This window comes from Fundulus heteroclitus, unplaced genomic scaffold (genome assembly GCF_011125445.2).
Source record: "Fundulus heteroclitus isolate FHET01 unplaced genomic scaffold, MU-UCD_Fhet_4.1 scaffold_52, whole genome shotgun sequence".
NCBI classification, from domain to species: Eukaryota; Metazoa; Chordata; class Actinopteri; order Cyprinodontiformes; family Fundulidae; genus Fundulus; species Fundulus heteroclitus.
Genome location: NW_023396945.1, coordinates 1,786,555 through 1,798,740, shown reverse-complemented (window position 1 = coordinate 1,798,740; position 12,186 = coordinate 1,786,555). Strand labels below are relative to the sequence as shown.

Genomic DNA, 12,186 nt, shown 5'->3' with positions numbered 1-12,186 from the left:
AGGGCTGTCTCTGCTGTGAGCGGTCTGGCAGGAGTGAGCAGGTTTGGATGGTAAATGAGATTAAGATGGGAGGACAAGTGTCTGGACTAGCACTTTGTGGTTTTACAGAGTTGCTGCTTTCTTCCACAAAAGCCCAAGGAAGCGCACCACAACTATTAATTTAAAGCAGTTTTGATGGGACACACGCAATAGCAGTCATTATAATAAATAGACTGCAGATTAACAAATGTAGTCTGGAGCCGGTGGGACCTTTACGCAATCATTGTAGGCATTACTTTTGGGCTTTGAAATTATTTATTTGAGCTGCTTGTTTTCCAGAGAGGATAGATCATGCACAAAAAGATGTATTTTTAAAAACAAACAACCAAGTTGCCCTTTTATAACATGCTTGCTGGATAGAGAAACTTTATCAGAAATGTAAGAGCTCATTTAAATTTGTTAGTTTGTTGGAATATCAGCATCATGTTCTCCAGGTGTTTAGGTTTAAATTTTCTTTTGTGTTTTCAGTGTTTCCTTGTTGTTTATGTTCATATATGTCTTGCCAGATTACCTACTTCTTCTTGTTGTGTCCAGTTTAAGGATCTCTCCCACTGCATTATAAGCCTAGTGGGCCGCCAGGCTTTACCTGTACCCCTAACTCCCACCTCCACCAGGCTAAGCATTGTTTATTTATTTTAAGTAGTTTTTGATAAGTTTATTTTATACATTAGTAACCGTGATATCAAAGATGGCATATAGCAAGGTTGTCAAAATAAATTAAGTCTTGATATAATCAATGCTAACAAATAAACTAGAAAAAATTGCATTTCCTGCGAAAATGCACTGTGAATGCAGATAGCTGAATGATTGAGCAGAAGATGCAGAAGATCGTTGAAGAAGAGAAAAAATAGCTGAAAAGCATTGAAGAAGTTGAAAAAGTTGAAGAAGTTGAAAAAGTTGAAGAATTTGAAAGAGTTGAAGAATTTGAACATGAAAGAACAATAGCTGAATGATTAGAAGAAGAAAAAACTGAGGGAAAGGCACCAAACATTTCCTAACTCATTCTAAACACTGAATCGTTTAACAAAGCAGAAGTAGAATTTCAAACTTGAATATACTGTAGCCATATGTGAGCCTGCATTTCTAGGGAGTATAAGGGGTTTCGCCCCCATTGAAAAGCATTGGATGTTTGACACCTCCTAACCTAGAGATGCTTTACGTGACGAGGCCCAAAAAGGGGTGCCAATACTTAATGTCACCAAAGGTCACCAAAGTTCATGGGTCAGATTGGCCTCCTTTAGCAACTCAGCCTCACCACATCTGGGCCAAGAACTCAACATTTGACCAAAATCGCGTGTAGCGCCATTTCCCACAGGTGGGTGGTGCTGTATTGGCCAATTGGGTCGTGTCTGGGCATCATGCCAGGTCCTGTTGGAAGCAAAGGCCCAATAGGAAAGCATGTGAAATCCAAAATAGGTCAGAAAAGTGACATACCCTAAGTCACTTGAAAATTTTAAAATGTCAAGAGGGAGTGACTGTGCGAATTTCAGACTCCTACATTATTCACAGCAACTGCGGTGAGCGTCGAAAGTTGCCATTCTATCTCAATGGAGCCTCTCCCTCTGGCCCTCAGAGTTCCGTCGTCATGGAAACTCACTCACACCTGCAGCGGGCCAGTCTACAGAAGTGCAGACACTTTGCTCAAAATATGTCCCATTGGGTTATAATGGAGAACTTTGCCTCGCACAACGCTCCATATCTCCTGATCCGTAAATGGTAGAGATGTAATTTTTTCTGCGTTTATTTCTTAACGGATAGGGGAAGAAGACTTGCTATCGTTTTTTTCAGGAAATATTTTAATAAAGGCGTAAAAAATTATGATATAAAGGGGATTTTTAAGGAATTTCAAAAATCCTCTAAAAACGGTCCCAAACAAATCACTCTAGCTGAAAAAGTATAAGAGATATCAAAATAATTCTTTCACTGCGAGTATCAGCAGGCTTTTGTGGACTATGTTGCTCATTTTTATGTTTGTACAAAAATCGGTGTAGGCACAGTGACGATGTAAAAAAGTGGATCATGTGGAAAAATGCAGCTCTAAAGCATTTTCAGGATTTTGCACATTTGCTACTCCCGAACAAATTTCTCCTGCAGCAAAACCGTAACAGTTATCCAAAAAATTCATTTTTTGTGAGTGCCAGAAGGGTTGGGACATTCCTGTGTGAAAGTCTCATGCCTGTACATCAAAAGGTTTAGGAGTAGCGACGATGCAAAAACGTGTGATGTTTTGGATTTTCAGACGTCATTTTTCAAAACCGCTCCATAGGAAATGAATGGGGGAGGTTTTGGGTTTGTGTCGCTCTGAGGTGATTTGCGAAAAATCTATAAATGCTACACCAATGAGGGTTACATTTCCTGAATCCAGACAAAAATTCCTACGTTTTGATGTATAATTTATATGGATAGGTTGAAAATTGAGCGAGTGAGAAGAAGTTGTTCGGAGTAGAAGAATTAGTTGAATTTCTAGAGTGCGCACTCTACCAACTGCCACTTGATGACCATAGCAACGCATGTTATTTGCTGAATTTCTTGAAAAGCCAAAATTATTTTACTGTGAATGCCTACTGCATTCACAGTAATTATTGAAAGATACAGATTTGCATCAAAATCTGTATAAACTGACCCATTCACATCTTCCCAAGTCGTCGCACTTCTTCCGGCAGAAGCAGACAGAAACACTTAGCCAGTCTCCTCCCTGCTAACCTGACTCCGCCAGATGGATTTGCTCCGCATATCCATCTGGAAACCTTCCGTTGAAGTAATTTTGGGAAGGGGCGAAAATACTGATTGGCCTATGTTGGTGATAGACGGGCCAAATAAACCAATCAGATCAACAAAGCATATGACGTACTAACAGCGACGACGAAAACACAACCACAAGCTCTTGCCGAAACCAGTCGGGAGAAGAGCAAAAACATCTTTCCTTCGAGAAAAGCCTCCAGAGCAGTGTTTTGCTCTTCTTTCAGTGAAGAAATACTCTGTAATTCCGATAAAACTTGCTCGATAGCCACGCTAACGCTAGTTTCATCGACTGAAGCCGCCATGTTCTTTAGACTGAACTGTCGCGCTTCTCGTTGCGTCACACCTCAACCTGCCTCAAAGCCAACGCTGATTGGACGTTCGTTTGGCGAACTGCTCCAAATTTTCTTTAACGGAAAGTAGCCAGACTGATCTGCGAGTGAAACCTTGAAAGCTTGCGAGATCAGGATGGTCTCACGAGGCTACCTCCCTGCAGCCGCTCACCGGACCCAAAGAATGAACTGCTGCTGGAATTCTAAAGGTCTATTCACACCGAACACAAACACCGCGAATGTAGCGAGTGATTTACACGGTATCCCCATGTAGCAAATTAACGGTCCGCGATGCAAATGATGCGTTTGGCCCGATGGAGACGGCACAAAGTGGGTGAACAGAGCGGCGCAAAGCGAAATAGAGCGAAGCAAAATTTCACTTGAGCTCAACAATCTGAACTTATCTGTAATTTGGCATCACGTTAAGGGTCCTCCTCATACATTCATTTAAGCACAAACATGTTGTTTATGTGTTACATATTTAGAGAGTACAACTAGGCTATATTTCCATTGAGCAAAGATGGATTTAATGACCGAAGATGCTTGTAGTTCATATCCCGGAGGCTGATACGTCCCCCCAGGTGGGGCAGCATCTCCTCATTGGGTCCTGGAAAGTACCGCTGGCCGTCACTGTCATCCAGATCCAGCCACAGGTGGTGTTACTCGCTGACCCAAGTGCGTTTACGGAAGATCTGGTGGATCCAGAGGTGACAACGTCGTTGTTACTACATATAGCACCGTGACTCGCTCTGTAAAATCCATCTCTGCCATGGTGAGTTGAACAGACCAGCAAGCGGATAGACGCTCATCCTAGCTGATGAAATGGGTACAGCGAGCCGGGCGAAAAGTGGCTGCATTGTCACCGTGGATTGTTTGCAAGAGGGAGGCGAAATGTCAAGCGACCATCTTTTGCACGTTCGGTGTGAATGTACCTTTAAAGTTTGCTAACAATAGGAGCACAGCCAGAGGAAAACATGTTTATGGACAAAATCTTTATAGACATCTTTATATACAAAACAAACACAAAGCATTGTTCGGATAAACTTTCCAAAGCACACAGATATAAAAAAAGAAATGCTGAGCGGTGCTACATGCTTAGCTAGCATGTAGCATGTAGGTAGAAATAAAATTGTAAAACTCTAGCTGTTATCCAGGTTGATTAGAGGAATAATATACATGTATCATTAACAAGCCCAAATATCAGCTGGTTTGTGTTTTTAAAAATGACTGGAGAAAAGTAGCAGAATTTCAGCTTACAACAAGTGATCAATATTGTTCCTTGAATGATGACGATAAACTGGGCAGAAGAGAGCATCAAAGACTTGTGTTGGCAGACCGTGTCTTTTGGTGACTCACTACTGATTTCAGTGAGTCTAATATATTCTTCTGTCAATAAACCAGAATGATAAATGAGCTTAAAAGCTTTCCACATAATCCTACCAAGGAGGCCCTCTTTAAATCTCTCTGGCTTTGAATTTTACAGACACGGGGTAATTTAAAATTCACTAAAGGAAAATATTTTGCCTATAAAGAGTTATTATGTCTATAAAGTTGAATTGTGAAGTCCAGACCTAAACTCTGTGCATTGTCAACATAAGTTTGCAAGTGTTACTGTCAAACTGCACAGTTTGTGTTGAAATATTAGAGCCAAAAGGTACTATAACAAAAACAACACTTTTTCACTTCTTAAAATCTTGTTCAATGACGAGAAAGTTATTTTCTGTGACTTTTGAACTTAACAAGGCCTGACAACTGACACATTCTAGCTACCGCATACAGAAGAGATCACTTCATGAATAAAGAGCCACCAATATTGCTGCTTTGAGAACAGCATCTAGTTCTTCGCTATGTAGGCGCCATGCAGTCAGGCTGTTACACACACATCTGTAAACTCCCACATCCATCCTACCACTTTAACTTCTTCTCTCTGGCAAAGGTAAATATAGGTATTATCCAAGTAAGAGCCCGACATTGTTTTGAATTTGAGTGAAGACTTTGTGAGCTGACTTTGAAGCATTAACTTCAAAGTGCTTTAAAAAAGGTTTTTAAGGTTAAAAACTTAGTATTTATGGTTGCATTTCAAATATATTTTTTAACAAGTAATAAGTAGAGTAGAGCAGAGTTACAGTAATTTTGGCCTTTTAGAATGCAACCAATTGCGTTTCTCTATAAATACACTTACAGTCCAGTTTATTGGATAAACATATTGAGTGACTTGTGATTGGCAACACAATGGTGAATCAAACCGCACCAGCTACACGTACATAAGGATTGTGATGTGGTGACGGCGACTTGCTGGAGTTCAGACTGCGCATCAGAACGGGGTAGAAAAGGAATTTGTGAAGTTGAACATCATAACAGTTCACTGTACTCCAACAGAGCATGTGTCTTTTCTGTTATAAACTGTAGTTGTTGTCTGAAAATTGTTCCTCTACAGACTTTGGAATTTAAATTCCTTGCTTGTATCACTAAACTTGGGGAAATAAAGTTTGATTCTGATTATGTTTCTCCATGATATTGTGTATTTATATATATTAAAGCGACATTTATTCATATTCTCAACCTGCTGTTGTTCAGGGGCCTTCTTCCTATAACAGCTCTTTGCTAAGTTATTTCATCTTACCAGCTTGGAGAGCTAACTTGAGGGCCCACGCGTGTTTAGGTAAATGCGTGAGGACGTTTGTTAGCAGAGGTAAACCATCTGCAGCACGCACGGACTTTCCTCGGATACTGCCTGACCACTCTCTCTGTTTCTGTGACTCGTCAGCTGTCAGGAGGGGGGGGGCTCCTTTCCAGTTTGGATCAAGCTGCTAGTAGTGAGGGCCATTCCATCTATGCAGAGCAGCACGTGGCCAGCCTGAGTCTAGACGCCTCATGTAAACACAGTCTAGTGAGCCCACTAGTGGAGCTCCGCCCAGACGGAGTAGCTTTGCGGGAGCAGATCACAACAGAGGATTGGATCGCTTTCCAAGCTGCACTCGGTGCTTTTAATGGGAACTTTCTGTTTTGTCTGGATGGTCATAAAAGTCTTGCAGGGAGAAGATTGATGGTCAGCACTCACTCACTCAATAGCTCACATCTGACCAGAAAATGGTAGCTTGTCCAAAATGATGTCAAGCTGTTGACGTCTTCTTGAGGGAAAGCTGGAAAAAAAAAAAAACATGTGTGCCTAGAAGACTGCGTGCATTAGCATGTGGGCCATTCTACAGCTCTGCGGCCCTGCTGTGCGTGTGCCAGGGGAGAAATCACACCTGTCTGTCTTCACCCACTGTTCTGAAACGTATCGGCTTCTTCTCCGCAAAATAGCTGTAACGGTTACTTACGAGTTTATCCCTGGTTGAAAATTTTAATACGGAGTTAACTGGGGAAATAATAAGCAGCCCCAAAATCCAGTTTTTATATGTTTATCAATTTGTTGCAACTACAAGGATTTTACTAACAATTCTTTTAAGGGGCTTATCCTAAGATCTACAAGCAGTATGTTACGCTCCACAATGAAGTTCTGACCCAACTTCTGTAATCATGTTGTTTGTCCATCTTACAAGGAGCTGAAGTCTCCTTAGGATGTTTACAAGCCCCCAGGATCATGTAAGGCAATAGTCGTGGTTTGTATTTTTAAGCTTCTTAATGATCCATTTATTTGAATGAGCTGTGTTCAAGCATTGAAACAACTACAGCGAGCAGGAATGGGGGTCTGGGGACCAGAGCTGGGGGTCACTGTATTAAATAACATGGCCAGCTAAATTCTCTCCAAATAGCAACACTGGTCAGAAACTGAAAAGTTATGAACACGTTTAATTTATTTTCTAACACTACATGCACCATTTGTCACTAGCACATCACACAACAACACTCTGCAGTATGGCAGAAAGCTCAAATTTGGCTATTTTCACTATCAGAGAGGGGCTAAAAAAATGAAGTCAGGTGACATGCTGAGACGTAAAGATGTTTAAAATTAAATCAGATTTTCTAGAACACTTGGAGACATGCCTGTGGTTTATTTAGGCCGTAGTGTTCAACCTCTGTCTGACATGGAAGCTGATTGATTTGGAAATGCTGGGAGCCTTTTAAAAATTAGAGAGTTAACGTAAGTATCAATACTTTGCAGTTTTAGCATTGCTAGCCATGCTAATTGCTAATGTAAGGTGCTACACGCAGTTAAAAATGTCAGCTGCATTATCTCAGACCTCTCAACTTTTATCAAAAGTTAGGAGTGAGATTATGCTAATTTGGGGGCGGGGCTTGTTTGGGGGCGGGGCTAACCAGACCCTGAAAGAGCCGGTGGAGTCAACTCCATCTCATTTTTATCCCACCAGACAATGAAGTAGACATGTATTACTTGTGTTAAAAAGAGAAAGAGACATATTAATACTTTATTGTTCAGTTAATGGATTAAAACATAAATAATACACAATTGTTCAAATAATACTGAATAAAATTAAGTAGTTTTAAGTTATTCACCGAATTATTATACTGTTACACATTCATCTATGGGTTGTTTATCATTGTAAATCTATAACCTGATTGGTGAATCAGGCTGAATTTTATCAAGCCTTTATGATCCCCTCAGCAGCAACACTAAAGCACACAGAGGTTCCCGCTGCGTCTTTACGCACGATCCAGCTGCTGATGTTTCCCTCTTTTCAGATCAATGCACTTCTAGACTGTTACAGTTTATAACATTCTCATCACCTTTCACAGCGACAGGTTTCTCAGTCAGTCGCCGCGCTGACCAGACAAATCTCTATTGCTCTTGTCAGTGCGCTCTGGGCGCACTGACGCCCAGAAAGCACCTGCTCCGAGGGAAAGGAGGGGGCGAGGAGCAAGCGCGGAGGCACAGAAATACGGTGCATGTAGTTACAAAATGCAGAATTAATAAAAGCGAAACTTATAAACAGACCAAGTGGCATTTTAAACTGCATCTGGTTAGCAGAACTGTTTTATGATCCAGCGTGCAGCCATGACTGGTTCTGAATAAACCGGTCATCTGGCAGCAGCTCTCCCCCGCCCCCTCCCCTCCTGTGTACACGGTACAGGACCTTACCGGCTCACTTTCACCACTGTTAAGACTAAAATTATTCATAACTCTGATCACTCTTCCTGCTGCTCTGTTAACACGAACTGCAGCAGGAATTACTGATGGCCACAAGTTGTGAAAGAAGCCGAAACAGCTCAGCAGAAGGCGGAGTTTTGTCGTCTGCAGCCCAGATGGGCTTTGTGATTTTTATGCGTGAGAAATTCCATGTTTGCGTGTGAAATGTCATGTGTTGCGTGTGAGCGTGTGGAGTCAGTGAAATGCGTGTGTCACACGGTCAATGCGTGAGAGTTGAGAGCTATGATTATCTTCTTGTCTTTGTTTTAAAACATGACCAAAACCCTGTAGTATAGGGACTGCTTTGAAGAACTAGCTTCTGCGGCCAATATCAAGAAATAAAAAAAAAATTAAAAAAATAAAAATAAAAAAATTAGTTAGTTAGTTAGTTAGTAGAAACATGTCATATCACTATAAGCTTGTTGGAAAAAAAAAAAAAAAAAAATATATATATATATATATATATATATATATATATATATATATATATATAAATCCCCAGGGAGATCTTTGTAAAGGAGCATAGCGCAAGTTCCAGGATTTTTGCAGATGTCTGCCCCATCTGGCGACAGGTTGAATTGACACCAGTGTTGTGCACGTCTATGGGAGAAGGGGAGAAGAGTAAAAGCATCCACCACTGCAACTGATGTCTTCTGAGGTAAGAAAGCTATAAATATTGAAGTTAGCCAGTTCTCTCGCTAACGCATCGATTACGCCGGTGACTCAACAAAGTAGCCAGGTGAACGTGAGCGCGCAGTCCATCGCACCCAGAGGATCCGTCCCCCATCTCTCATGAACTGACTAATCCGGCCCGTGGAGGCAACTGCGGTAAAAATAGAGGATAACTCGTTTTACACGTCGGGCAATTGTACGTAACCTGACATGAGCGTGTGGAGACGTTTGGAGCTCGGCGGACCTACATCCATCTGGCGAGTGTCGGGTTAAATGATAAGGGATGTATGGGGGTGGGAAAAAATATTATCTAACTTAAAAACTTGCACTATGCACCTTTTAACATTTAATTTCAGTTTATAACAAGCCAAAAGAAAAAACAATTTTCTGTCAGAGAGGTATAATGTATAAACAGTTTCATGCAAGACTATTGCAAACCACCTCACAGAACCTTACTTCAAAAAAAAAAAAATCCAAAATAATCTGCTAATGTTTGATGGCTTTTTTTTTTTTTTTTTTTTTTTCTTGCAGGAGCCTAAAGTGTTTAAGCTCTGGTGACACCCCGCCCCCCCCCCTTGTCCTGATTAGATACTAACTTACTTAGCATTCCCATTTAACATCAAAGCACACCAGGACGCTTTCCCCCTTTGACCTGCAGGACAGAAGAAAGAACTCCTGTGAAGCTGCGTTTTAACACCCTCCGCGTGACGTCACGTCTTCTCTAAATCAACTTAGCTTTTGAGTTAAATCAAAAGTGGCGAAACTGGCTAGCTATACTGACATTATAGGTCTCTGCGTTGTCCTTTATGTCTCGTTGGTGTCGCATTAAGGTAAAAACGCGATGCTTTCCACTGAGACCTGCAGGACTTTGAAGCACCCAGCGCTGCCTCAATCACATGCCCCAACTAGTCCCCACACAAACCATCACTTCCTCAATCCGTTTCATCTGATTCCGTCTCTGAATACCTTCGTTTGGGGGGGAGCATTCAGGCATTCTATTGTTTGTTTGTTTTTTTTGGCGCATCGTGGCCAATCTCAGGTGTTTTTTTTTTCTGTGCCACCTCGATTGAGAGTCCACGCGTGTGCAGCCTCCTCCCTAGGGGCGCCTTACCTTGTCCAAGGAGAAGTCCGACCAGAGCGCAGAGCAGCGCCACACGCAGAGCCATCGGCGTTCCGAGATCAGGAGAGGGGGGAAAAAAAAGGTGGCCGATCTGATCTGCTCCCGCGATGATGTTTTATGGTGTTGTGTGGCTACAACGCAGCGCTCCTTTAAATAAGAAAGGACCGAGCGTGTGGAGGAAGGAGGAAAAAAAAAAGAAGTGGATGTGATGGAGGAAGTCGCAGTTTGCAGCCAGCGTGACTGGAGCGTCTAAGGGCACCGTCAGGGGAGGGCTGGGGCCACCGACACCCACTTTGCTTATCAGCTACAGGGTCGCTTTCTGCCGTCTTGATTTAACGTTAGAAAACTACCAGGCAGTGGATTCAGATCCTGCTGTCACTCTAAGGCAGGGGTCTGCAAACCTGTGGCTCTTTTTATACCTTCAGCTTTGGCTCTTAAAAACTTAGACCAAAAAATGCGTGGTAGGCGGGAACTGGTCAATGTTTTTTTTAATATAAAGATAATTTCAAATTGCTGGCTTTAGGGTGCATTTAGTTCTGCGATACATGCATAACATTTCCAAAAAGAAAGAAACTAATGCCGTATAGAATATTTTACTATAGATAAATGAATGTATCCTTTTGTCAATAGGTTGCAAAACGACTTGCTTTTTCATCATTTTGATGCCATTTGCTATAAAAATAAAATGTCCAGCTGAAGAAAATGCATTCAATCTAAACATAAAAGTACTGTTAGTTAAATAAGAATAACTGTGAAAAAAAAAAAATAATTAAACACATTTCCTATAGTATACTATAAAACGCGCTCTTGTTTCAAAGAGACGTGTAACTTTTGTGGCTATAAATAAAATGTATTTAGCTGGATCGAGGGCAAAAATGGCTCTGCGGTTTGTAAAGGTTGCTGACCGCTGCTCTAAGGGTCCCCCCCCCCCCTCAATAAATATCATAACTCTGTTTTCAGTGCCTGCAGACTGTCTCTTTTGTCTTTCTTCACTGTGTCCCAAAGCATGCTCGCACACATGGGAACTGTCTTCTCATCAATGGCAGAGTGGACCTCCTCTGTCTGAGACTAATTATTCTAGTTATTAGTGAACATCTGGAGACAGTTCTAAGAGCTTCTTAAGAATCTGTTGTGGTTGCGTCTGGTCTTTGGCCTTCGAAAAACCAATGAAGACATCAGCGTTAGAAATGACCAGGATGTAAAAAAATGTAAACCTCCTTACACCTCTTGAGGTTTTCCATGTTTTTTTTTGTTTTTGTTTTTTTTTTCCCAGCAGCAAACTTCCATGTATTTTATCGTTGTTGTATGCGATAGACCAACACAAAGAAGTTCTGAATTGTGATGTGGGAGAAAAATGATGTATGGTTTATACATTGTTTTGCAAATAAAAGCTGACAAGTGCATTCCTGTTCAATCGCTTTACTCTGAAAGTCCTAAATAAAATCTAATGCAGCCATACGCCAGTGGAAATCTACAAAAGTGGAAAGAGTACGGCGTATCTGCAAAGTCATTGTTGCTGAGTTGCCTCTCTTCAACAGGAACAGGAAAGCTGGTGACGGGAACAATGGCTTGAGACCTAGGCAGAAATGGCAACAACCAGAGCTACGATGGAAAGGTTTCAATCAAAACATATTCATGTGCTCGACTGCCCTAGTGAAAGTCCAGGCTGAAATCCAGCAGAGAATCCGACGCAAGAGCTAAAAAAAAAAAAAAAACCTGCTCACGCATGCTCTGCATCCACTCTGACTGCAGCTTCAGGTACATTTAAACAGAGGCAAATCCCAACACACTTTTCAGGAGGGCTGAATACAAATGCATGTCACACATCTCAGGTTTTTACTTTACAAAGTGTTAGAAAAATAAGCATCAGTTTGTTTTTTTACACACTATTTTATGTAGTTTTATTACATAAAATCCCAATTATGATACATGTGCGGTGTGCAGTCGTAATGTGACACAATATGATATGACAAAAGGTGTGAATGCTTTCCTCGGCTCCTCGCATCTCCGGAGTAGTTTCACGGTTCCCTTCAGGCACAAAGCTAGGCCTATTTTTCTCCATTAAAGGTAATAGGTTAAAGCTTTTGTAACTGTGCCACCAGCCGGAGGGAAAAAGGTGTCTGTCAGCCAACGTGATTATGGACTCCAAGAAGGGTCTGGGTATAAACAAGCGGGATACACACACACACATG

General features: G+C 41.5%; 1 protein-coding gene across 1 annotated transcript in view; it reads right to left on the bottom strand.

Annotated features, from left to right (window-relative positions):
* fbln1 (fibulin 1) overlaps window positions 1-10,245 on the bottom strand; it is a gene marked incomplete in the record, with an annotated part of 57,787 nt that extends 47,542 nt beyond the window's left edge. The window contains 1 exon segment of the mRNA XM_036132498.1: window positions 9,986-10,245. Coding sequence (XP_035988391.1) covers window positions 9,986-10,040 — 55 coding nt within the window.
* Window positions 10,246-12,186: the final 1,941 nt, after the last annotated feature.